At 33.8% G+C, this 25,704-nt stretch overlaps 1 protein-coding gene across 1 annotated transcript; it reads right to left on the bottom strand.

Annotated features, from left to right (window-relative positions):
* Window positions 1-183: 183 nt before the first annotated feature.
* Window positions 184-24,957, bottom strand: LOC123536460 (uncharacterized). The gene is made up of 9 exons (XM_045319659.2): window positions 24,315-24,957; window positions 17,680-17,766; window positions 10,357-10,454; window positions 7,882-8,008; window positions 7,218-7,394; window positions 5,353-5,534; window positions 2,702-4,878; window positions 2,013-2,075; window positions 184-1,420 (listed from the first exon to the last, which is right to left on the bottom strand). Exons 1-7 carry the CDS (start codon window positions 24,403-24,405, stop codon window positions 4,531-4,533), a joined length of 1,110 nt encoding a protein of 369 aa, XP_045175594.2. The 5' UTR covers window positions 24,406-24,957; the 3' UTR covers window positions 184-1,420; window positions 2,013-2,075; window positions 2,702-4,530.
* Window positions 24,958-25,704: the final 747 nt, after the last annotated feature.

Here is a 25,704-nt window from a genome sequence, read left to right as displayed (position 1 = left end):
ATGGACAGAAAATTGACACTAAGTGTTGCGCTCAGTCATTAAGACATCTACTTTTTGCTCAATATGGCAAATGAAATAAAGCATTCGTTTAACATTCTGCATTATCAAGAAATCGAACATATGTTTTACTCTGACCGGTCTCAGAGACTTTCTAGATTTAAAAAAGAAATAGAATAACAGACAGCGGTTTGTACAAAAGTTTAATTAATACAGAATAATAGCATTATTTTTATCGAACTTAAAACACAAAATTAATGAAATGACAAAAAGTATGCCAATGACGTCATCATAATGATATAATTCAATAAAAATATTATAACATATGACATAACAAAATGATTTTACTCTAGCGTTCGGTATTATAGCTTATCTATTTCGATTTTACGCTGTATACACACACGGCTTTAGGTTATACCACAAACCATGTATTTATTCTAGCTAAAAATAAACGTTTCTAATATTCGATAAATTACCGTAAAACTCATTTCTAATAATTTTGGTTCAATTAGTAAATGAGATGAAATGACATTTTATCTGGAATGCTTTCATCAAATAAACCGTACGTCATGCTTTTTTCTCTTAGATTTATCGCGTATCTTTAAAAGCTTTGCATAATTGACCACTGACATTTACTTTGATGGAAGCGAAACAGAAATCTATATAGATATACGCGTAAGTTATTACTTTCTTGAAATACGTATTGAAATGAAAGGATAAACAGACAGTTGCTATAGCAACCATATTCTATCTCGCTCGAAAGTCAGTGTTCTATTGTGAGCCTTATTAAAATGAACATCACTCTGGGCGTACTAATTATATCTTCTATAAAGAGCCTCTAGACAAATTACCAATATCAAAATATTTTTTTATTAAAGACAATTAACCTTGTTGCTATGGTAACATGATGTCGATAATTTTTGCCGCGTGTCAATTTAGATATTGAAAGATTTCCAGCGCTCACAAAAGGCACATCTTTATTAAATGTCATAAAACAAATTTGTGATATCATTAACCATTTCCATGCAGCATATTGCAACAAAAGAAAACGAACAGATACAAAAATAAGGTAATTAAAATAATTTGAAAATTCAATTTGTCTAACGTTATATTACAATGTCATTAATATTCTTGTCTTTTAATGAGCAAGCAAAACCATATTCACTTTGTATACAAATATATTTAATCATATTTATATTAATAACGCTGCACTTCATCTAGTATGAATCTTTTATCACGATTTCAACACTCTAATACAATTTTGCATCAACACAAACATTTTCCTATATCTTCTCACTTATCGACATCTCCATCTGCTGTATTAGACATTTTGCAAGTGGTTCAATATACTTTAATGTTCAATATTACTCATACTGTCTGAACTATTTTCTCTAATGTCATCAAATGTTCTGCTTCATTCAATCTGAAAACAAATATAAAACATAATGAAGTAAGAATCGCTTTTAACATACAGAATAATTTAAAATGCGATATATGCGTGCACTTTTAAGCCCAGACAAGAAATAAAATAATGAAACGGTTTTGCTACATTTAAATATCCGGGAGATGATGGCTTAGCTGAAAGAGCAAACAAAACTTTTAAGTAATTGCTTTTACGTCGAAAGCAATTTAACGTTGTTTTCTCATCATGAAAGAGTTACTATGGTATTAAAGGCAATGCTTGCTTTTATCATACGAATTAACTGTTAGATTTACGCTTCTTTATACTGTCATATTTTTGTTCGGTTTGCCTTGTTTTAGAAGAAATTTGCATGCATTCAAGTCAAATAAAAATAAACCTGACTGGTATCAGTTATGTAGAGAAATGCCCTTTCTGTCATCCAATAGGACATTTGCATTGCAAAACATGTTTTGAACTGCTTACATTTCACAAAAAGCAGAAAAAAAATATTTTAGAACATTTAAGAAAATATATCAACTGTAATCAAATATACTCTCTGTAACGCGAACATTTTATCTAACTAAAGCGTTTATTTTTTTTTTTAAATATTTACCTATTAAATTGGTTAAAAGAATATTCTACACAGAACCGCCCTCCGTCATAACACACTGCAAGCCTGTCATTAGGAAAAAAGTCAGTGTCATAAAAATACTTACAGATTTAGTTTCACAAATAAACAGTTCTTAGTTTTCCTTCTTTCAAATTTAGGACGTATAAAAGAGTTTATGCGTTTAATGTGAACATTACCTTTCAGGATTCTGTTGGCGTTGAAACCAACCACAAAACTTGAACCTAGATACATATTCCTTAACAAATGCTTCGGGCAAAAGAAAAATGCTTAAAACTGTTTATGTTAGCTGTTGACCCATTGGGCAAGCCGTTTTGAAATTCAGCTACTAGAATCAATGGCGTAAAACTTCACCACCGGCAAGTTCTCCGGTGATATAAATATTTTAAGAGTAAGTGCCTTTTATTTAACAACTCTGGCAAAGGACAAAAAGATACCCTTTCGGAGAAGTTCTCTTTTTATTTGACAAAGACGTTTATTAGAAGCTGTTGCCGTACTATCGCGCATTTCACATTACAGCATTTTGTACTCAGATCCTGTACATGAGAACTAAATTTTATTCTTGTCTTTCACTGTTTGGAAACTGAATATACTTAAATGCGCAAAAAAGTGTTATGTGTACCAAAAACCGATCAAACGTTTTGAAACTGATGACAGAATATTAATAAAACTACCTGTGGTCATAACGCCTTTGGTCCAGACTTTTTCTCAGCTACTCATAGGTTCTGTTGCCAGCAGTTATTAGGACTTCCATTTTTTTCTTTGAAAAATATGTCTGCGACTGCTGAACCATTTGATCACTTTGTGCAATAATACACTGGAAGTTGCCTACATGTTCTAGATTATTTCGCCTTCTTCTCAAATGATTTTTCAAGATTTTGTAAAGAAAGAAACACATATAATCTTGATGTTTTCATCATCTTCCTTTCCCATAAACGCAATGATGTTTCATCCTGACAACCTTATTTTCTGTCTTCATCTTACAATCAAAGCCAAATTGCAGTCCAAACAAAATGCCGTATCTTGATTTTCCGAAGAATAAGACATTTTTTCGATTGATATATCGGTACAACAGACTGCCATATACAGTATACAGATTGGTCTGGCTGTAATTGACCATGAACGTATGGACAATGTAATATACCTCACTTCAATTTCCTTCTAACTAGTTATGTCAAGTCAAGCCAATAATTGCAAGGAAACGCGCCAAGCGTTTTCAGTTTGCTTATATCTACTCTACTCGGATACAGAGCGTTGCAATGAGTCACCATTTAACATTAACCATTGCAATGTCTACAGCAGTTCTGAGCACTAAACAATCTACAGCTGACAGTTCTGGCGTTGGATGACCCCGTTTTTATTTTAAATCGTTTCGTTTTTTGTCCATTCAGAAACTGCATCCGTATTGGGAGAACAAGCAATTGTTTCATTAATCTAGTAGTGTGTGTTGTATTTTCTTCTTAATGCAGAATATGTTTTCCCCCGATACATTCTATTAGATAATACGAGCACTGCCAGATTGAATTGGTACAATTTGCTCCGTTGCGTATTGATACCGAGATGATTTGGACGGATTCATAATTCTGTAAATGTTAGCAGAAATAAGCGTGATTCATCCTGAGTTTTCTGATGAGGGAACGAGTTTCTCGTTCTATAGATAAACAATGATCTGCTCAGTGATGTTTTAGATAAATTCGTCTTTATACTAGCTTTCTTTAAACTCTCACTTTCAAACTTGGCAGTTGTTTGAATGGTGTTTTAGCCTTCTTTTCATATTCTATGATCTCTGACGAGTTGGTGTATTTGTTAAATTTTAATCCTTCGTAATGTAAATTTTCTTTATTCTTCTGAATGTTTTGACATTAAATTCGATAGCAAGGTCAAGGTCAATGTTATCACTACATTAATTATATTATTTATGTTGTATTTTTCCCCTCAACTCCATCTTAAACATACAACGTAGGATCTAATACTGTGTTTATATACATAGTGCCTTATCAAATATGGCGAAAAAGCAAAGCTTAACAATTAATAAGCGAGGGTAAGTAAGGTGGGAATACCACGTGGAGTGTACCATCAGACTTTTCTCTCATCTTGCATGACTAACTCACGGTGACATTGTGTGGTGTTCAAATCCCTTTCGAGCTATTCAAATTCCTTCTTGCATGTGAACACTGACTATACGTGCACAGAACGTGGATGATAGACATATATAGAATAGCTTAACATTGTGCTTTATGTATTACTCGCATATCCTTTTTTTCATGATATTTCATTGACTATCCACCGGTTACTTAAATGAACACCACGGAACAATGTCTCTGCGATTTCCATTGGTCAACAACTCGAACAATTCAAGTGTCACCGCCGACTTAGAACTTGCATATTTAAAGTGACTTTCGTGACTGTTAAAGTGACTTCCGCGGGGCAAGCTCAAGTTTATTGCTATGAATTTAACCCAGTGGGGTTAGTGGGTTTTTGCATATTTTAAAAGAACCGAGCGCTATCTCCACTGTCCAGAATAATAAGCAAGACTTGCTAATAAAGAAAGCAGCATTTGTGTGTAAACTACGGAGGGAGCAGCTGCAGAATTTGAGTTTTTAATACTTGGCTTTTTAAATGTCTTTTCTTGTTCATTGATTTCTTCCGTTTCGTCTACACTATTCACTGATATTACAGTTCCCTGCCCTTGATTAGCTTGTAATGACGAAAGTTGATCGCTTTCTGTCTTAAGGTCATCTACGCGCTTGCAGAGTAACTTTTGCTTGTCTTGTAGGTATATACGCAGTCCAAACACTTGGAATGACTTGTGAAACATACACGAAGGCAGCATGCTATTATTGAATAAAAACTGAAATAAAATGATATATAATTGACTGATTTTTTTTTCAAGAATACACACAAGTATCGTTGTTATAACTTTATATAACTTTATATAATATATGATATAGAAACTTGAAATCTTGTAAAAAATTAGATACTATAGGTTATAAACTTCAGTTGGGTTTAAGTGTATACAACTTAGGATATCCCAGAAAAAAAGAGGTCATTTCATTGCAGATGGAGTGAAATACACATTTGAGGAATAAAACTAAATTGAAAGAATTTAAAAAATGAAAGACTTCTGCAAGATTTAAGACGTTTTCTATATTTATATTAAAACTTATAACACTGTACTAACCAGTAATGATTTTTTTTTTTGAAAAAGAAAAACAAGCAAGTTCATAAATGTCTTTGAAAAATTTATAAATTTGTATTTTTTTAGATATTTTACTACGAATTGAACCTACTTTTACATTTTATTCAACCAAACTGAAAAGGTTACCGGATATGTATTAGGAGTAAGGCCGAACCAGCCAAAACTGTCCTCGACGTAGAAATTGTTTGGCCTTCCCTGGAACACCCAGCCAAAGGCACCGAGGTTACCTTCTATATCATACATGAGGAACAGCGGGTATAGCTTCTCACACGGCAAGGACGGTGTAAGGCCCATGAAGTAATGCGTTCCTGCAAACAGAATAGTAAATATGCAAGCAAAATATTAAATATGCAAGCAAAATATTTAATACGCAAGCATAATAATAATCATGCAAGCAAAATAATTTTTATACAAGCAGAATGTAAATCATAAACATTTATTTGCCTAGTGATAACAGTCGATAAAACTCGATTATAAAATCAGAATTCATAAAATTTTCAGATAATATAAAAAAATTCTAGAAATGTTGTTACGATTAACAACTTGATACATTAAGGCATCTACACCTCAATTTTCGTGAATGAAACACAAAAATATATATTCCATTTTTGAAATGAGAGCCTAATATGCTTTCATTTAATTTTCAATTATTCGCACTATGCATCTGAAACTAAATGCATGACGTGCCATGTATATATCAAATATCAAAATAGGAAATACCACCCAATTGCTTACATAATTTTTTATGATCCACAAATCTATTTATACTTTTCTGTGCATGCCAATAGTAACGACAAATAAAGTAAACTTTTGATTTGTGAAAACTCTTTACATATCGCTGTGACTCTTGGAATGCACTGGGTTTGGGGTAAACAGTGGCATTGGTATGAATCTGCTGCCTATAACGTGGTAGATATATTTCAATCGAGCTTGAATCCCAGGGTTTCGTACTGGTTCATCGGCTTTATGGATGTCTTTATAGAGTTATCTCCCATCTCTATATGATTATCTCCAATCTCTATATGGTTTTCTCCCAGGAAGACAACATTTCTAAGGTTATTTTTATATCTCTTAACCTACGGATGTTGGGCATTAAATCTTGGTCTATGAATCTTAAGGCTTATTTCGATTTTACAACACGTGCTGGCTCAGTCAAATAACGCATTAGCCATTATCGTCTTTTATACAAATCTATTTTAAACTGCATATTTATTAAATATCCACGCAGACTATTCCAGAATACGATTATTTCAGACATACTCACTATGACATTACCCTGTAAAAGCCGCATAAATAACCCGTTTATTTCTCAGGCAAATTTGATCTTGTTATTAATAACATTAACACCACCATTTGTTATTTAGCTGTTAAAGGTTGGAATGTTTATGAATAATTTAACGACACAAAATCCATTATGAAATAAAATCTCTCTGATTTACAAGTTCGTGGTAGCGCTGTTTTCACAGATAATGTTTCTTTGAAAAAGGCCTACTGGTTAATAAATGATAAGAGACTTAGGAGATTAACTTCAAACGATAATCCTCGCTAAAAATATCTGCAATCATCGTTCCCATACAGCGAAATCCAAAAGGGATTACATGGTCGACCAATGATAAAGTACTATGCTAAAAAGCCCGATCACTTAGCTCAACAGAAAGAGCGCTGATCTACGAATTGTGAGGTCCCGAGTTCGATTCCCGGGCGGGGTGTATGTTCTCCGTGACGATTTGATAAAAGACATTGTGTCGGAAATCATTCATCCTCCACCTCTGATTCGTGTGGAGAAGTTGACAGTTACTTGCGGAGAACAGTTGAGTACTGATACAGAATCCAGGAAAACTGGTTAGGTTAACTGCCTTCCATTGCATAACCGAAATACTGTTGAAAAACGGCGCTAAACCCAAAACAAACAAAATAAAGGAGAAAAAGCCTCATGTCATCCGTGTATTTTACGAACTTTCTTGAAAGCGGATAATAATCACGTCACCTACCCATCAGCGGTGCGCAATGGCCCTTCTTCCACAGCGGAGTAAGATGTTTGCTCTGCAAAGGTATATGTTGGTGATGATGTTCGGGGTTATTTCCCATTTGAATATACAGGCCACGCCCAGGACGCACACCTTTTGGAAGCAACGGACTACACAATAGCGACGGGTGCTTGAAATATGCTGAAAATTACAATTGTAACATTTGATGTAATCGCTATAGGAATATACGTATCATGATATACTGGCTGAACTAAAATCCGACATGGCGGTACAGTACACACGATAGAGTGGTTGATTTAAAATCATCATTGAGCTTTGTCATTAAAATAGAAAAAAAACACAAGTTTTGAAAAGTTGGTCAGCTTCAAAGAGGGTACTAAACTGATTAACTGGACAATGAATTCTTAATATCGGTTTGAGCTGTTTAAGAATTAGTTCAAATACATCAATTCGTGTTAAACATTATTGTGAACCTCTTCTTACTTTACAGATGAAACATGATGACACACTTAAAAATATATATATCCACCAGATACCATAAAATGTAGGATTCTAAGCTTAACAAATATTCGTTATTTACCAACCAATTACGGTATGACGTAAGATTCTTAAGGTAACAAACTTGTTCTTTCTTATTTCATAATCACACACTAAGTAATTTACTTACCGGTTACTGTATAATATAGGATTCCATGTTTGTCCCTGTGACCCTTCAGCACGGGCGGCATGATCTCTACAGGCGGAAGGTCGATGCTCATGTTGCGGGAATCGTACCCGTGCATGTTTCCGGGAATCTGAAAAAAAGTACAAGTGCATTTATATTGTATCGTTTTCTGCGTCAAAGAATAAAATGTAACATATTTTAGAATCTGCAGTTTGCAGTCTTTTTAAGTTCAATATGTTTAAAAGTCATTGTCATCAGTTGGAACATTAAAATGTAGACTTTATTTTAATTTAAAGGAATGACATCTGAAGAACTGTTTATCGAAACACAGTGTTGGTTTTATTTTTCGACTTGGATTTTAAGATAAAGTCCGAGTAAAATGTCGGTACACCAAGTGGAAAAAGTATCATCGTTTAAAGTACGAATATAACAACTCGTTCTTTTTTCTGAAAATATTTATACACGCTAATGCCCTATTCATAGTCTCACGTTTTGGCCGCGCCGTTTTGCCCCGTTTCTGACAGCCATGTTTTGGAAATTCCAGTCGGGTGCCACGATGTGCCAAGTTGTCGCCACGCGCTATCCACGTGATAGCCATGATGTTGCCTTGTTGTAGTCCCGTTGTGACATGACTGAGAATATCAAAGTCGGGTTATGCCTCGCTGCCGCCACGCTGCAACCTTCTGCAGCCCTTAATCACAAACGTAGCTATACGTGGCCATAAAAGTGACGTAACATCGAAGACATGTCTATATTTAAGTGATTTATCCTGTCACTTGCAGTATTTTCGACCCGATATCAGGGTGCCGTATATCTTTCTTGATATACCGTCAGTTGATCATGTGACCAGTGATATACGGTCAGTTGATCATGTGACCTTATGATCGATATTGTTGTATTTAAAAAATTTGCAACGAACCATCATCATTGTGTTGGAAATTGTCCGAACTAAGAAAATGAGTGTCAATAATGATTTTTATTCAAAAACGAGAAGTTATTGCGATTTTGCGGTTAATCACGTCATTTTTAGTGACTCATTACGAATATGAGTCATTAAGCTTGTCGCACACTTATTTTTGTAAATAAATTGCAAATATCGAAATGAAGTAATGACAAGATAAATAGAATAATAGGTTAGTGCTAAGAATGGAGAAAGTTTATCTGGCTCGGTCCGGACGTTTATCAGTTCGCCTTCGCTCACCCGATAACCTCTCACCTTGCAGATAAACTTCTCAATCTACGCACTAACTAAATTTTTCTCTATATAACGATGCATGTTTCAATAAATCTAAAGATCCTGATCGGTTATACGCGCAATGAAAGGAATACTCCGCGGCAAGTAGTACCTCTTAGTCATATCTGAATTAATTAAAACACCCGACTGTTCAATTATTTTTTTTATAATGAATCATGTTCACATATTTTACAATCACATATTGTATGCGTTTTTCGCTTTTATTCATTTATAATATAATATTTGGAATTTGAAATTGCTACTTTAAATTCATAATGTAATATCAAATAGGAATAATAAGTTGTCTCACGTAATATCGTTATTAAACACTACAATAGCGACTGAAACAGAATTTAATTTGAAGCACATTCTACCATGATTATTATAACTCTAGCAAACAATTTAAATAATTTTCATTTTTTGTTTAATATAATAAAATGAGGTGGTAATGCAAAACGAGCCGTACTTATCATTTCCGTTTAATACAAGATATAGAGGATATTTCATGAGTGTGTTTTCATATTGAATTTATTAACCGAGTTGAATAAAATAATAAAATGCGAGGCTCTGCTAAGCATTTTATCAATTTTATGAAAAGAGTTTGATTTATTCAATGTGGAAAGTCACAAATATTTATATTCTTCTAATCACATGTTAGCTTTTCCTGCCGAAAAATAAAATTTCTACTTTCTTCAACTACTATAAACAAGTCATTGTGACCAACGTCTCCTATACTATAAACGACGTAGACGTCAAAGCATTATTACACTAGTGTATTATCAATTTTATGTAATAGCATTTGGCTTTGTGATAAAATACAATAAAATGATATTCATATTTTTTTAAAACTCGACAGGATAACATTTTGTCTTAGAAACCTTAACAATATTGGCCATTCGTATATAATATTATTTTAAATGGAAAGTTTATGGTGTACCGTAGAGGCCATCGCGGCATATTTATTGAATTACGAGAAGTCGATAACGAAACACCGGGGATATATTTGAAATTACAATGATGAAAAATTGGCGATAAGATGTTGAAAAGACGAAATAATGAAACAACGGTTTTACGATGGTGATAAACTGTAACTACTTTGGAGAAATAATTTCGACATTTCACCATGGCTGTTTCCTTATATTGATATTTCATCATCGTACTTTCGTTGTTTCGCCTTTTAGAAATTACTTAATGTAATAAATATGCCGTGATGGCCCGAACGGGACATCGTATAAGTGAGTTACCGTTGTCTGTACGCCTGCAAGTTCGCCATTCAAGTCATAAATTGGTAATGCTTGTGTGTTGCTTTCCTTTGTGAACAAGAACCCATGAAAATAGTCCGCTGAAAAAAAGAAAAATGAAATATTAAGTTCATAGAAACCCATAAAAGCAGTCCATAAAAACAGAGAAATAAAATGTGATGTTCATCTCAGAGTCAACTTCCGTACCAAAAGTGAAGTTAAGTGTGAAGTGAAGTATGAATTGTGAAGTGAAGTAAAGGAAAGTAAAGTAATTCAAGGTAAATCAAGTCAAGTCAAGTCAATTGAAGTGAAGCGAAGTAAAGCGAAGTGAAGTGAAGTATCATGTTTTTTGTTTTTGCTTTTTAATTTTAGTTTCACCCCTTCTAAAATGGCAAGTCATATTTGGCTTATGAGAAACCTACAGACAATGAACAGCATTACTTCCCAATTCTTTTAATTAATACCAGGCAATAGGCAATCGGTAACCATTATTTAATTATATTGCGGCTCACTAACCGGTCTATCTTCAGTAGCAACGGCCACCTCTTACAGGCCCGAGCCTCCTGATTGCATCCATCAGGCCACCGCAGTATTTTACACACGAGAAACATAAGTTGTATTTTTCTGTACCTTATGTAACCAGTACGATCTGAAGCAATATTTTGTTCTTCTGGTCAATCAAACGTTGGTTTGAAAGAATTTTTAATAACTTGAAAATAAGATAGACTAAGTACGTTTTATTAGCCTTTCCGTTTAAAGAGAGATAATTCTATCGGAACGTCTTAAAGTTTTTCCTTTATCGTATTTAATTTAGTTAAAAATTTAGAGGATTTCTTTGTTCTTGTCAGTGACAGGAATTAAAAAAATCCTTGACCAGTTAATATACTCTTCTAGTTTCTATAAAAACGTTTGACAGATGATACCAGGACAATGCCATTCTTTCGTATTGTTACCACTTACAAACATCACAGCTCGTTCCCTTGTACATAATTTGTTTTCTTAATGGAGCAAATTGTTCCTTATTAGTATCCATAGCATCAGCCAAACATTCCCCATACATACATATGTTTTAATTCCATATATGGTTATAATGTTGTTTTCAGTTTAGCCATCAATTCATTAACTGACTGCCATTATTTTTCTGTCAACGAGTTAGGCTAATTGCTATTTCACCTCATACATAATGGAACAGTTTCCTATAATTCTGTAAAAGTGTAACCATTAACATTTTCCTATTTTTCCTGCATTTGTGATATACGCATTAACCCGATACTGGCACAGTGATTTTTAAAAATTTTGCAAATGCGGTCAAATTCGGACCGTAAATAATACTAAGTCTTGCTGCATGTTAAAGCATCTGATTTTGCTGGAACTTCCAGGAAGCAACTCGATACCTTGCGTGACTTTGATTTTGTCTTCTTCCGTGTTTCCAAGGTTCTATGTTTAATTTATATTTGTTACAGTCAGACAACAGATATGTGGTTTTTATCCATATTATCTGTTCAATCTGAACGAAAATATGTAAACTAATAGTGTTTGCCGTATGAGAATGTCGTGCCTATTGCACCTGACGCTCCGTATTTTCTTTCGAGAATTGTGTTTCAATTTACTAAATAATGAGGAAAAATAAACCTATCCGTTGACAAATTAGTTGGATGACAAATTTTGATACATGTTCGAATATCGCACCTGACGTGCACGGTTTCTGCAATTACTCAATAATTGAGAAAACTGAAACTTGCCAGATAAACATTTACTGATTATCGCATGGTAAAGCTTCCTACGGAAGTAAGTGAAATCTTGGTAAGAACGGATGGGACCTTGTCACGCTATGGCGGCAACTTGTTGACGCCAAATAGCAATTAAATTTTAATCAACAGAATGAAACCATGACAACCTAGAACATAAAACAGTAGCCTTAAAGCAAACACTGCATACATACATGTCATTTATTATGTAGAGTAACTTAGTGTTGATGTTTTACCCTTCCTTTGTTTCTTTTTTTTGTACCAAGGTAAAGTTCAACATGTATGTTATCAGTAGGACGAAAAAATCACAAGAAAGAACAGGAACTAGAAAAAGAAGAGGAGGAAAAATAAGAACAAAATGAAAAAACGATGATGTGATGATGCAAACGATGATGATGGTGATGACGACGGCGACAACGTTTTTGTTGTTATTGTTGTTGTGTGATGATGCAAACGATGATGATGCTGATGATGGAGACGGTGACAACGTTTCTGTTGTTGTTGTTGTTGTTGATGATGATGATGATTGATGATGATGATGACGATGATGATGAAAACTAGTCTAAGAACATTTGTTCATCCACAGTCTACGCCGATGCATGTTCCAAGCTGCAATAACAACCCTAAAAACACATTACTAGTAAATAAAATGTGCCACTACAACTGAAGGAAAAAAATGTCAATTGTTGGAGTCAGAAACGCCTATATTCTTTACTTCTGTAATGATTATTTCACATATTAAATGGTAAAACTGCAACGAAAATAGCTATACAACTATAAACATTGCCATGAGTAACGTCTTACTAAGATATTCAAGGTTATAGTTACTTTCAAAACTTATTTTTTTCAAATTACAATTCACTAACGCTTATATTAACTATAATTTAATAAAATATATTATGAAATATAGCACGTTCCCAACATCCATTCATCCGCCGCGCGGTCAATACATTCCACACAACAATGTAATATGTTTGTAATGCCAAGAGATATAGATTACCAGCAAATATATCAATAAAAGGTAGAAAAAAAATGTACTATGATAACGGATTGGCACCAGTAAAAATTACGGACAATCCCATATATTTTCAAGTTCTGTAAAATTTCTTATAGCTTTTGGCAGCCACCATCTAAGACTTTTCACCGGCATTGATACACTCGATTACTTTAATAAAAAGTGAAAGCTTTCAACTAATTTAATATATCTGAGTAGCTGAAATCGAGTTTAGTTGATTTAAATGTCTGGAACTATAAATGGAATGAGTGTTCACAGCGCATAGGGGAGTTTTTTGCCCTGTTTCATTTGAAGCCAGAAATATGTCTTCTTATTGTAACCAAGTAATAGATCAACAGCGTCGGTCGAACTCTGTTTATCATTTATCTTTTTCCCTTTCAAATTTCTGAGAGAGATTGTGTGTCTACGTGACACAGTGAAAGAAGTTGCTATGAAATTCAAGAAATGGAAAACATGAAAAAGCAATAGGACGTGCAACGTTCAAGTATCAGATTGGTGCGAGTTCATTAACTCTCCTTCCCCTGCTAAATTTCTATAATGAACTTGTCCACCTTTCAATTTAGACCATACCGTTAACTGTAAAAAAGGGTGAATTCCAAAAAGATACTGACTGAATGGCGAACAGTACAGATCATGATCAGACGGCACGGATGTGCAGGCTGATCTTGATCTACACTGGTCGCAAAGGCAGAATCAATCGTGTCCAGCATGATTAGGATTAACTTTAAACAAACTGAAAGTAGAAAAGCACTTGAAGCAAAAGCGAGGACACAAAGCATATTAGTGCACTTTTTATGAAATAATATATAGCAGAATCATGATTTAATATATTTAAACACGATGAAGAGGTTATATGCTTGCGGAATATATCATTTTATGAGAGCGTATCCCGAATGAATTATACGCGACATATGAATCACGCGCGACATTTAACCAATTCTGGGTATTTAAAAATATTAAAACATGGTTTTATTAGATATTAATTTAACTTTTAATAAGTTTTTTTTATGTGAAAAAGCATATGAAATATTTCTTGGTGCAAAAATAATTCTTCATAGTGCTGTATTTTGTTCTATTTCTTGTTAGATATAATGCTACATTATTTGGTCCAGCAGAAAAAAAGACATTATTTCATAATTAAAAACAATATTAATACATTATCATTTAAGCTCCAAGGACCAAAACAAAGGCTATTTTCTTGAAATTTTACGCAGACTATCAGTTTTTTCCCAAGAGAACTGTTCAGCTCCCATTAGAGATTTTTTAAAGATGAAATGAACGACGTAAAATGTTTGGCCTAATGAGCATTACAGAGACTTCTAAATGCATCATTTTCTGTCTTTTCCATGTCCCCGCAGACGCTGCAAAATCCGTATTGCATGCATTGTTGTAATCAGCCACACAAAGTGGGCCATATGGCGCTACAATGCGTTACATTGGCGGCATTATATTAAAATTAATGGCACTATAATTTTGTTAAATATTAAAGCTCGGAGACATTGTGGGTGCAATGGTACTAAAAGGTGACAAAATTTGAAATTTATAGCAAACCCCTGCGACCGAATGGCATTCTATCATTAATGCTTTTTATTCATTACCGGTCATTATTAACTTTGCAATGTTAGTTCTTGTGTAATTTATCAGAATTAATTGAGTGTGAATTCTGTTAGATAATAGCACTCTGCAATTTTATGGAAACAGAATACTAATAGTTTCGAACTATTCACTTAGACCCACTGCAGGGAACTGTTCAACATAAGAGCCGCGCCATGAGAAAACCAGCATAGTGTATTTGCGAATAGCATGGATACAGACCAGCCTGCGCATCCGCGCAGTCTGGTCAGGATCCATGTTGTTCGCTTTCAAAGCCTATTGCAACTAGAGTAACTGTTAGCGAACACGATGGATCCTGACCAGACTGCGCGGATGCGCAGGCTGGTCTAGATAAATGCTGGTCGCAAACGCACTATGTTGGTTTTCTCATGGCACGGCTCACATGTTTTCTACATTTTCTTGAATACTCTTGGGTACTTTTACAAAAGATTTAAACAAAATTGAGAGTAGAAGATTACTAGAAGTAAAAGCAAGAACACAAAGCATATGAATGCTCTATTAATGAAATAATGTATAGCAGTATCATGATTTAATAGATTTTAACATGACGAATACGTTTTTCGTCGCAGAATAATTTCAGGAGATTGTAGTCTTAGTGAATTATTCTACGTGACATATGTGTATAACCGATTCGGAGTGTTTAAATATATCAAAACATGCCTCTGTTACATATTATTTCGCTTTTAATATGTCTTTTATGTAACGATAGGGATAAACTATTTCTTGCTGCAAGAAAAATTTATTAGAAGTTTAACATCATACATCATAAAAACGCCGCTGAATAAGATACTCATCTACTACATGCATTGTTGTAGTAGATCTATTGTTGAATGTTATTATGCCGAGAAAATCTCAAATTTTAGTTGAATTCTAATCATATTTTCTGAACCATTTTCTGTATTGCCCAGACCTCTTCAGACTTGATAGTTTTTGTATATTTTACAGACGGACAATTGAACACCATCTCTGTCAATATGTAAGCACTAACAATTCAAACTTGTTTTGTTTGTATTTGCCGTGATATTACATTTGACACTTGTTTGACAGACCATGTTTATTTCTAAAAAAAACAGTGACGTCACGTCTACCTACTTGTGGTGAACCAAAAAATGGTGCCACAATATTTTGTCTACTATGTTACATATAATGCAAATTAAAATCAAAATAATACTAGTATATGATAGAAGCGGGTTTTAATCATTTCGAATATTCCAAAGCGGTTTTACGCCCCACTTAAAAGTTCACTTTTTATTTTATGTTTTTCGGTGCTTTATCGAAATATAACGGTGAATTATATCCTGATAAACTCACTGGCCACTCAGTGAAAATTATCAAATCTGATACCCAGATTAACGTCAAAAAGTTTACCGAGCGTACTGAAAGCCGGAAACAATATGACGATGACGTCGTTAAAATGACGTCATCTTTGCGATGCTTCCTGATAAAATTTCCCGCAAATTTCGACATTTTATTGAAATAAACACAATAAAAGTACAGTTTTAGACATAAAATAAACAGAAAAATTGTTGGTATCGATGTAATATCACGGTAATTTCACTCGTGAACAAAAAAAAGTGTTATTTTCACTCGTGGCTGCGCCACTCGTGAAAATATCACTTTTGGTGCCCACTCGGTGAAATTATAACGTGATATTACACCAAAACCAACAATTATCCTCTATATATATAGCTACGCCCTAGTGAAATTATTCCGGAGAACGTATAATCAAGAATATAGAGAAGCTACTGATGCACTTAGTCTGGCTAAGTGGACCGATGTAATAATGGCTGTAATAACATTCATATTTAATCAGTTACTCGTCTCTCGGCACGGAGAAGTACTCTTCCGTGTTTTCACTCCTAGCTTTACGTTAACAACCTACTGCTTTTGAGGATAGGCAATGTTCTTTTATTCTTCATTTCGTTTGCTATGACAACTTAAATCATTAACATCAGTGAAATCGCTTTTGACTTTTGAAAATAAAATGGCAGCCATTTTGTTTTCATGGCAATGTAGAAAAAATATGGCTGATTTTATTAAAAACAAAAACAAAATCAAAAGCAATTCCCTTACTTTTTCTAAACAGGACGAAAGTAATTTACACTTCAAGATACACTGTCTAGTTTCTAAATTATTATTTTTCACTTTATATAGTACATTGTAACATTTTACTCTCAAGTGTAATGACCTCCTTCATACGCGTTCAGTAACGTTAATATATTTTGACTTTCTACAAAATGAAATGATGTTCCGTCTTGGCAAACCCATTAATTACGGTTCAATCTTAGTTGAAAGTCATCTTAATTTACCAGTTCGTGTTTGATAGCTTTTGTCTTGGTTTCAAGCAGTGACAAGTTATCATTTTACCATTCTCTATAAAATCAATAAACGTTGACAGAGCAGGAGCCCCCTACAAGGTTTCATTTAACACATTTAGGTTTCTGTAAGAGGGACGTAGAACAATGAGCGTCCCCTTCACAACGAGCCCATTAATCAATCTATCTACTGAAGGGGTTTAAATAGCGATGGAGGGCTTCTTCCGTTTGGTAAAAAACGGATTATACCAAAAGTTAGAGGGGTCGCGTAGGCTTTCCATGAAGAAAATATAAATAGTCAAAATCTCCCAACGTTTTTATCATTATTGGTATATTGTAAAATGAGACGCGCAAAATATGCAGTTTATAAACGACCATGATATTTGATAAAGCAACATGCAAACAGACACAAACTTGCTCTAAAAGACTCCTATCTAAACAATCTGTGTGTTTTAAGACTAGTCTTGCAAATACATGTTCATACCAATATTTACTCTCCTAGAGGAAGTCTTTAGACAGGTATAAAAGAGTTACCAAACTTGGTGCTCCTGAGACAGCACATGTTTCACGTGCACAAATACGTGCTATTGCACATTCTTTTTACAAATACAACAAAAGAATAAGCTCTACTCACTTTTGCACACATCGTTGAATCGGAAATATCCGTCATCGAAGGCAGCTCTGTCGTATTTTGGAAGATTGTGCCAAAAGCCATACCGCACTGAAAGAAAATATAAAAACTATTTAAGAGATCAAAACAAGCTATTGTAATTAAAGGTTTGTGACACGATAATTATCATTATCATCGCGGAAACGACTGTTTATCGGCGTCAAGCTCCGTAATACCTCGGAATTTCGTTCCCACTCACTAGCAAAACACTGAAATGTCAACTTAGAATACAATGTTTATCCTAAAACACAAACTAATTTATTTGTTTGGGAGGAACAATAAGCAAAATAAAGTATGTGTATGGAGTAATCTGAGAAATTTGCAACTAATGAAGTCATTTCTACTTCTGAATTTCTAAATTTTAAAGTTTCCTGATTTGGAAACTCGAGAAACTAAGATATGATATTTACACTAAATTGCACGCAAGCTCAGTTTACCGAGGTATTCTTGTATCATGTAATGCTGAAGTAAACAGACCTAGAAAGATTAAGGTAAGCTATATAGAAGAGAAAGAATGTAAAAATATGCATTTCAGTTGTCACAGAAATTCACAAGTTGAATAAGAAAATTATTAAAATGTTTAGAAAATTGAACAAAAAATATCTCAAATATTTCAAAGATACCATCGTGTATATTTTTATGCAAAGAAACACGTATTAAAAATGTGATTTTGTTTCCAAATTAAACGGGAAGTATATATAGTAAAAAGTTTCCCATTCGGGAAGAAGGGGAAAACCCCATAGATTTTTTCTCGAATAGGAATTTCCCTTGCTGAAAGGACAACTTGTAATCAGTTAAACGAAAATAGCTTGATTCTCACAAAGGTGTTTTATGATAGAATAAAAAGCAAAATTAAATTCTTACATTTTCTTCAATTTAAAGGCCTACAGCAGGCAATGCCTGTCTTTGTCTACAGAAGTAATTATCTTGGTAGAAAATATATGGCTAGTCAGATAAAATCGGGGAGTGGTGATGATTTCAATTATAAAAACATTTAAAGATTTAGATCAGACATTTTCTAATTACTGTGTCATTGACGTTTCACGGCATTTTCTAGAAAACAGGTTTTGAAATGGGAATGTTACTTGGCAGCGTGCCAGAAACTTCAAGGTGACATCATTTTTATTACTGTATTACTGCATACTGTACGAGAAAGACGCAGATACAAGCAAGTCCTCCAACAAGTTTACTATGCAAGAGGCACATTTCTACCAAAATATATACCAGTAAGATTAGTATAAAAGTATATAAGCGTAAAAACACTTTAGTGAGCGTTTTCGGCAACAGTGGTAGAAATTTGAGACATGCGCAATATCATGAAACGAGTAACCGTGCTCGAATTCCTATTAGGTTATTACCCTTGATTTTTTAACTGATTATTTGCCTGGAAAGCAAACCAGAGAGACAGAAGGCGGTCACAAAAAATGCAGAAAATGCAACAAACAGCAAACATATGAATACCCTGGAGAACTGATGAACGATGAGTTCTTTCATTACACCGCCATCTGATTCTAAATGGAAACGGCCTAATGCGCTTTTAAGACTCAAATGCGAGCATGGCAAGATGTTACTTTACTATTTACATCAATAATTCATGATGTATACGACACTTGATAAATGATCCCGCACGAATGGATGATGTTTTTTTTTTTGCACAGAATCTCCGATAAAAAATACAAGTTACCATAAAATTAACCAAATAAGCTCTCTACATATCCGCAGCTATGTGCAAATTCGCCGCGTAAGCATCTACATCTAAAGACTATGGATATTTCCGGAGAATGCATGTAGACACAGCTGTTTCTAGGAACGTTCTATAAAGAACTTCAATCTAGTAAATTGGAATTTTCTGTAGCAAGGCGTGATACACTCCTTTTAAGTTCGTATTAATCTAATCTCTGCATTATAGCATTTCCTGTGATATTAAATTGAATGTCGTCTTCTGATATGTGCAAGTTTTAAATTTCAATCACGCGATATTACAGGAAAATGAATACAGAAAAAAATCTTAGCCGTGCGCGTGCGCAGTAACGCTAAATAGACAAGCAACAATGTCCAGTGCCACTGCCACATTCCACGTGGCATTTGACATCGGAATATAACTGTACTTATAGAATTAATACCAATCGTAAATAAGGCCAATACATCTGTATAGCTGAGTTATACTTAAGCCGGTGCTAGGGCTGGTGGCTGAGGGAGGGAGGGGAGGGCGCCGTTGAGGGTATCTCTCATGAATATGAACCGATTTTGCTATGGTTTTGCTTTGTTGTGCTCTGTAAATCTAAATGATCTTCTTCATAGATTTGTTCCATCATAAAAAACATCATAATCGGATATATGATGCAAATTTTATCCTGTATCATACCCAGTTTAAAAGAATAAACGCTTTTAGTTTGCCAGTTATGTCATTTTTATGATTTGCTCAATTAAATGTGATGTGTGCCTTTCAATTTTATCAGACCCGCGTTGACAAATAAAAACAGATACGTTCGCAGAAGAGCTTGATTTCGTATGTTTTAAGCTCCTCGAATACTTTGTCACATTATGCATTTAAGTGGAAACTGATAGCATACGATGTATGATAACAAAAAGCTCTGGACGAGATATTTCAAGTGTAAGAAGTATAACAGCATTGATTTCCTGCAAAGTAAAACGTAATTTTCTAAAATACAAAGGACTGAAACTGAAAGACAGAGATGGAAGGCGATAAGGCCATTGTTTTCCTGTAGGCAAAAATACAAATCACATCAAAATTAATATAAAATGATTTTTTTTTTTAAATTTGTTCAACCACTACGTTGATATTTTGCCATTTTCTAAAAAAATGTTTAGAGTGTATAAAGTTAATTCTGTAAACGGTGATCATGTCTGATGCAGTGATATGAATCTATAATGTACACATGTCAATAATAAAGAAATGTATAACATGTAGGCCCATGCCAGATTTTCCCCTCATTTGCAACATTTATGGTGTTTTTACCCATTAGCTGAAATGTTTTCTAAGATAGAAAGAAAAGATATGATTTCTTTCATTCTTGAAAAATCAATCTGGCAACATGTTGCGCCAGAAAATTGTTCCCAAGTTAAATCGAGCATAATGAAAAACAATTTAGTTATAAAAAAACATTGCGACCTGCTACAGCTGGTGGAAGTCAATTTTATAGATACTGCGTTAAATCTGGTGTAGAACATGTCCCGCTATAGAGGTGTTAAGGATCATTTTTGTTTTAAAACTGTCGGTTTAAAATGTAACTGCTTTTTATCATTGGTGTCTGAGTTTGGGTAAGGGGGAGGGGTCGAGGTAGGCGATGTGCAAGGAGGAGGGCTGTGGGTACATCAACGGGTATACACTCTTTCGCCGAAAAGCAAAGAAACATTTTCTGAATTTCGAGATTACCAGACTGATCAGGTCTCTGGACATCATTGAGTATCTCTGGTGGATAAGAATTTGTTTAAATTGACTGTGCGTCTTTTTTGTCTGGAACAAAATTGCAATCATTTCCATTTAAATACTAAATATTTGCAAATTTAACTAGAAAATGGTTTCACAAAATCATAAGAACTTCAAGTCCTAGTTTCTTTGTAGCCTAATTTAGAAGTCACATCCAGTATTGTTATTTCTTATTGTTTCTTTGATAATTTCATTATTTTTTTTTTACATAATTTCAGAACATCTGGTTCCTGTTTTATATTGCGTTATTTGAACAGTTTTCCATTGTTTTATTGCATGTTCTACTTTGATGGTTAAACTGTTTCACATATAGCAGGTCTATCTGTGCCCATGTTCTCCCGATTATTTTACAGCTGTACAACGCCAACTCCAAATGATTAAATGACCAGAAATCCAGATACTACTAGTATTTTTGACCGTTAAACCATATTCGTTGGTGGTTTTTTTTCTTCACATTTTAATGACAAATTAAGTTTCACGTGCTTTACAAGTCGAATGTTCTTCACAACTGCACAACTGCATATTTCTGCAGCAAATGGATTTTTATACACATTCGAATATATTTTGTTAATCTGGACACAAGTACCAAGTTAATAAAAAAGATCAATAAAAAAATAAGCTATAACAGTCATAATGAATCAACTAAAATGCTACTTCTCTTTAATGAAACTAGTATTACTGTAATTATCAGTCATTGAAATAGTTTTTATAGCGTTCTTTATATTGGTTATTCGCTAGACAGGTACCGTTTCTTATTATTTCCCCAACAATGCCATGGGTTTAACACGAGACGGTCGTGCATATGTTCCGTCCCATTACCCGCCTAAGTCTCTTTGTAAAACAACCACTATTTTCTACTTAAAATAATTTCCAAAAGTCAATTTAAGAATTGATGTTTCTCTCCAGTTAAAACGAAGTCGTTGAATAATTGAATTCATCTTCTAATTCATCACAAAAGGGACAATTACATTTATCTTTTGCGACATTCCGGAATTCGTGTCGTGTGCCTGCACTGCTGCTGATTAAAATCCACACAATTTTCAAAAATAATGGAAGAAATATCTGCAAGAAGGATTCATACGGGTATGTTTCTGTAAATTCCCTTGGGATAAAGATGTATGACGTAAATTTTAAAGTAGAACAACGGGGAAAATTAATTAGGCAAGTACTAATTTTCAGCTTAGTTGATAAAAAACGATTGCGCAATTAGGAAATAATCATTAAACAACGTTGCGCAACTCAAAAGATCTCGTGCAAATATTCCGTGACAGTCTCGTATCTTAATTTTAAATTAAAATCTAGGTTTTGTATTTCCATTCTGCGAGACACTGGTTAATTATTGTGAGCTAAAAGAAGAATTAATTCAGCGCTGAATTTTCTCATGACATCCTGCTACGTTTTATGTTTCAAACGGGATGGTGCTGTTGTTTAGTATATATACTCAGACTGGACGTCTTTAGTACGTGGTGTATAGCTTTTAGACAAAGACGTAGGTGTTGCTCCCGCACGTTGTTTGTTTGACTGTTTTTGTTGTTGTTGTTGTTGTTTTCTTTTTTTAAAGTGAATAAGATTCCGTTCCTATTATATGATTTATATATTGATTTGACTTTATATAGACAAAGCATTAGATCTGCCAGCAACACTTTGAATGGTTTTTGGACAAAGAATTAGATCACTTACTAGGAACATGTTACATATGATTTTGGACAAAGAATTATATTTGTTTGGAACATGTTGTACGATTTTTCAGGTTATTCTTGATATAGAAAAAATAACTTTTGTATATAGTGTACTATTTTCGGACATAAACTTACAAGTTTCTCGCACATGATGTTTCTTTTGGGGAATAAGTGTATCGTTATGCGATTATGTGTTCTCACTATAAAAGGAAAGTTATTTGGTGAAAGATTTTGTGAAGAGAGTACCAAGATAAATTTGATCTTTGCAGTTGTATTGATTCAATATACTAGACTTCTTTGATAATGAAAAAAAAAATGAAATCAGATTATACATTACTATGCTTGCGCTTGCTGTGTCATTTTAAAGCTAATATGATCGCATTTTTTCATTATTTGTTTCTATCGTACCCCAAATGATGGTTAAATACTTTTGTAATTTTTTTAAACAATACATTGTCAGCACTAGTACTTGCCACGGAGAAGATGTTTAAGATGTTTTAACTGTAGTTCTGAACTCATATAACGCCATTCGTTTTGACCTTTTGTCTACTCTATCTAAAATCAAGAAAAATGCTACTAAAACCATGCTGTTTGATTTTTTCGTTGCGTGACAAGCGGTCTGACATGCCTGTGTCTGCATGAACGTGTAATTCCGTGCCTTGCTTTCGTTTCTATTGATATGAAACATCTGTTTGTTATCAATTGTTGCATTGCGTTTTTCGCAATGGACTAGGACCACGGGAAGCATGTTATTATTTGTCGTAACCAGCACGATTATATTACCATGACTCCATCTTGTTGGGTTTAATCAAACGTGAAACCGCATTATACTTTGGTTTCGTCTCTTAAACTTCTGTCATACTGTCTGGGGCACGAGCCCAACTACATTAAGTAGGGACAGGGTGAAAGAAAGCAATTAATTGCAATGAATGGATATAAAAGAGACGATTATATAAATCTTGAAAGTGAAATTTGACATGTTACGCTACATTAATCAAAAATGTAATCTATAAATTACTAATTCTTCGAGATTCAAGATGTAAAAGTTTCATTTATTTCCAATAAAAATACTTGAATGACATGCAACATTAAGAAAAAATGCAACACAGTTTAATCATGTGGATGTGTATATAATTCGAACTTTCAAAAAAATGTTATTTATAACAAGATATGCTTTAACAAGCGAGAGAAAAAAACTTTGGTGTATAAACGGATGGTAGTTTTTATGAAGAAGATGATGATTACAATGATGATGATGATGATGGTGATGCTGATGGTTGTAAAGGGGATTATTGTGATAGTAAAAAGATGACGATGATGCTGATGATGATAATGATATTAATGATTTAATTATTTAGTATTTTCATCATTATGAAAAATATCAAAATGACCGTAAAATAAAACGATTATTGATGATGATTTAGAAGACGATGATAATTGTGATGATGATGATTTGTAAATGTACTTACCACTTATTTGTTCCCAAGTGTCTCGGTTTCTGGAAAGACTTCCGGTTATCATAATATTTATAAGGAAAATCAAATAATAATAAAGGCACATTTTGATGCTATTCCGACTAATGCAGTCAAATTTTAGTATTTTCTCAACTAAATTTCACACTTCCTGTTCGAGGCCGATACTAATTACTAACTTCCCAAAATAAAATGTCAGCACTGTAGCTCCTCTCAATAACCAAATCCTGCTGAAGCCGAATCACAACTGTTTCAAATCCATGTAAAATGTAACAAAAGAAAAAACTTATTTTGACAAAAATTAAATAAAATATGTCTGACCACAGTATCCTTAAACGAATATCTTAATGTAAATATCCTGTCTTTAATATTTCAATTAGTGACAATACATCCTAGCAGCTGGCGTTCTTTCTCTTCAGTACTAAGTTCTATTTCATATGTCGTCTGCTCAGATGTCGTCTGCTGTAATTTCTGTGACATGTAAGGAGTATATATCTAGCAAACAAACTAAGGCAGCGTCTTTTATAACATCAATCCGTTGCATCACTGATTTTCACGCTACTGAAACTGTCGTCTGCTGCGACACCACGTTGATTTTGCTGTATCTGTATCGATCCGAACATTCTTCTGTATCAACCAATCAAATTGGGACTTTCTTGTTGTGATAATTTTAAGGAATAAGACTGATGGAGTTGTTTCGCTTTTGTGTTTAAATTTCTGTTGAAAAACAAAATATTTTAGTTGAACTTAACGTTATATTGCTGCTATCAAGCGCCTTCACTTTAAGAGGGTGTTTAACCAAAATTTTAATCATAAGGGTACAATCTTAAGGAAGTGTAACATTAAAAGGTTTATAAAAGATAAGCACCGATATTGTTTTATCAAAAGTCACCGTACTATTGCAATACCTTATATCCCCAGCGCAGCCCTCCTCAACCCCACCCCCCCCCCCACCCCCCACCCGCCGAAAAAAAGTATTATTTCAAAAAGAAACTGTTTTATGTAAAATTATTCATTTCTTACCATAATATATAATGTCACATCAAAATTCTAAAGAGGCAAGATCAAATTAACGCATATCTATAACAAGCATATTTCGTGTTCTTTTTGAAGAGCCAAAAGTGATCTATACAGAAAAAATACATCCTACAAAGCATCAAGTTTATTTTTATATAAATTCTTAGCGGCTTTTAGAGATAAAGGAAGACAACATCAGACGTTGCGCATGGGAATAACTTTGAAAAAAAGAACATGAACTATATGATATAGGCCATTCTAATATAATGCTTGTCACTGTTAAAACACTCTTACGCTAGAATGACGTCACGTTAACGTGCGGTGACGTCAAAGTTTTTGTTGCGACAAAGAAAGAGCACTACTATATTTT

The sequence above is a fragment of the Mercenaria mercenaria genome, chromosome 17, assembly GCF_021730395.1.
Source record: "Mercenaria mercenaria strain notata chromosome 17, MADL_Memer_1, whole genome shotgun sequence".
Taxonomy (NCBI): domain Eukaryota; kingdom Metazoa; phylum Mollusca; class Bivalvia; order Venerida; family Veneridae; genus Mercenaria; species Mercenaria mercenaria.
Note: the sequence above shows the minus strand (reverse complement) of the source record. Positions and strands in the feature narration are given on the sequence as shown.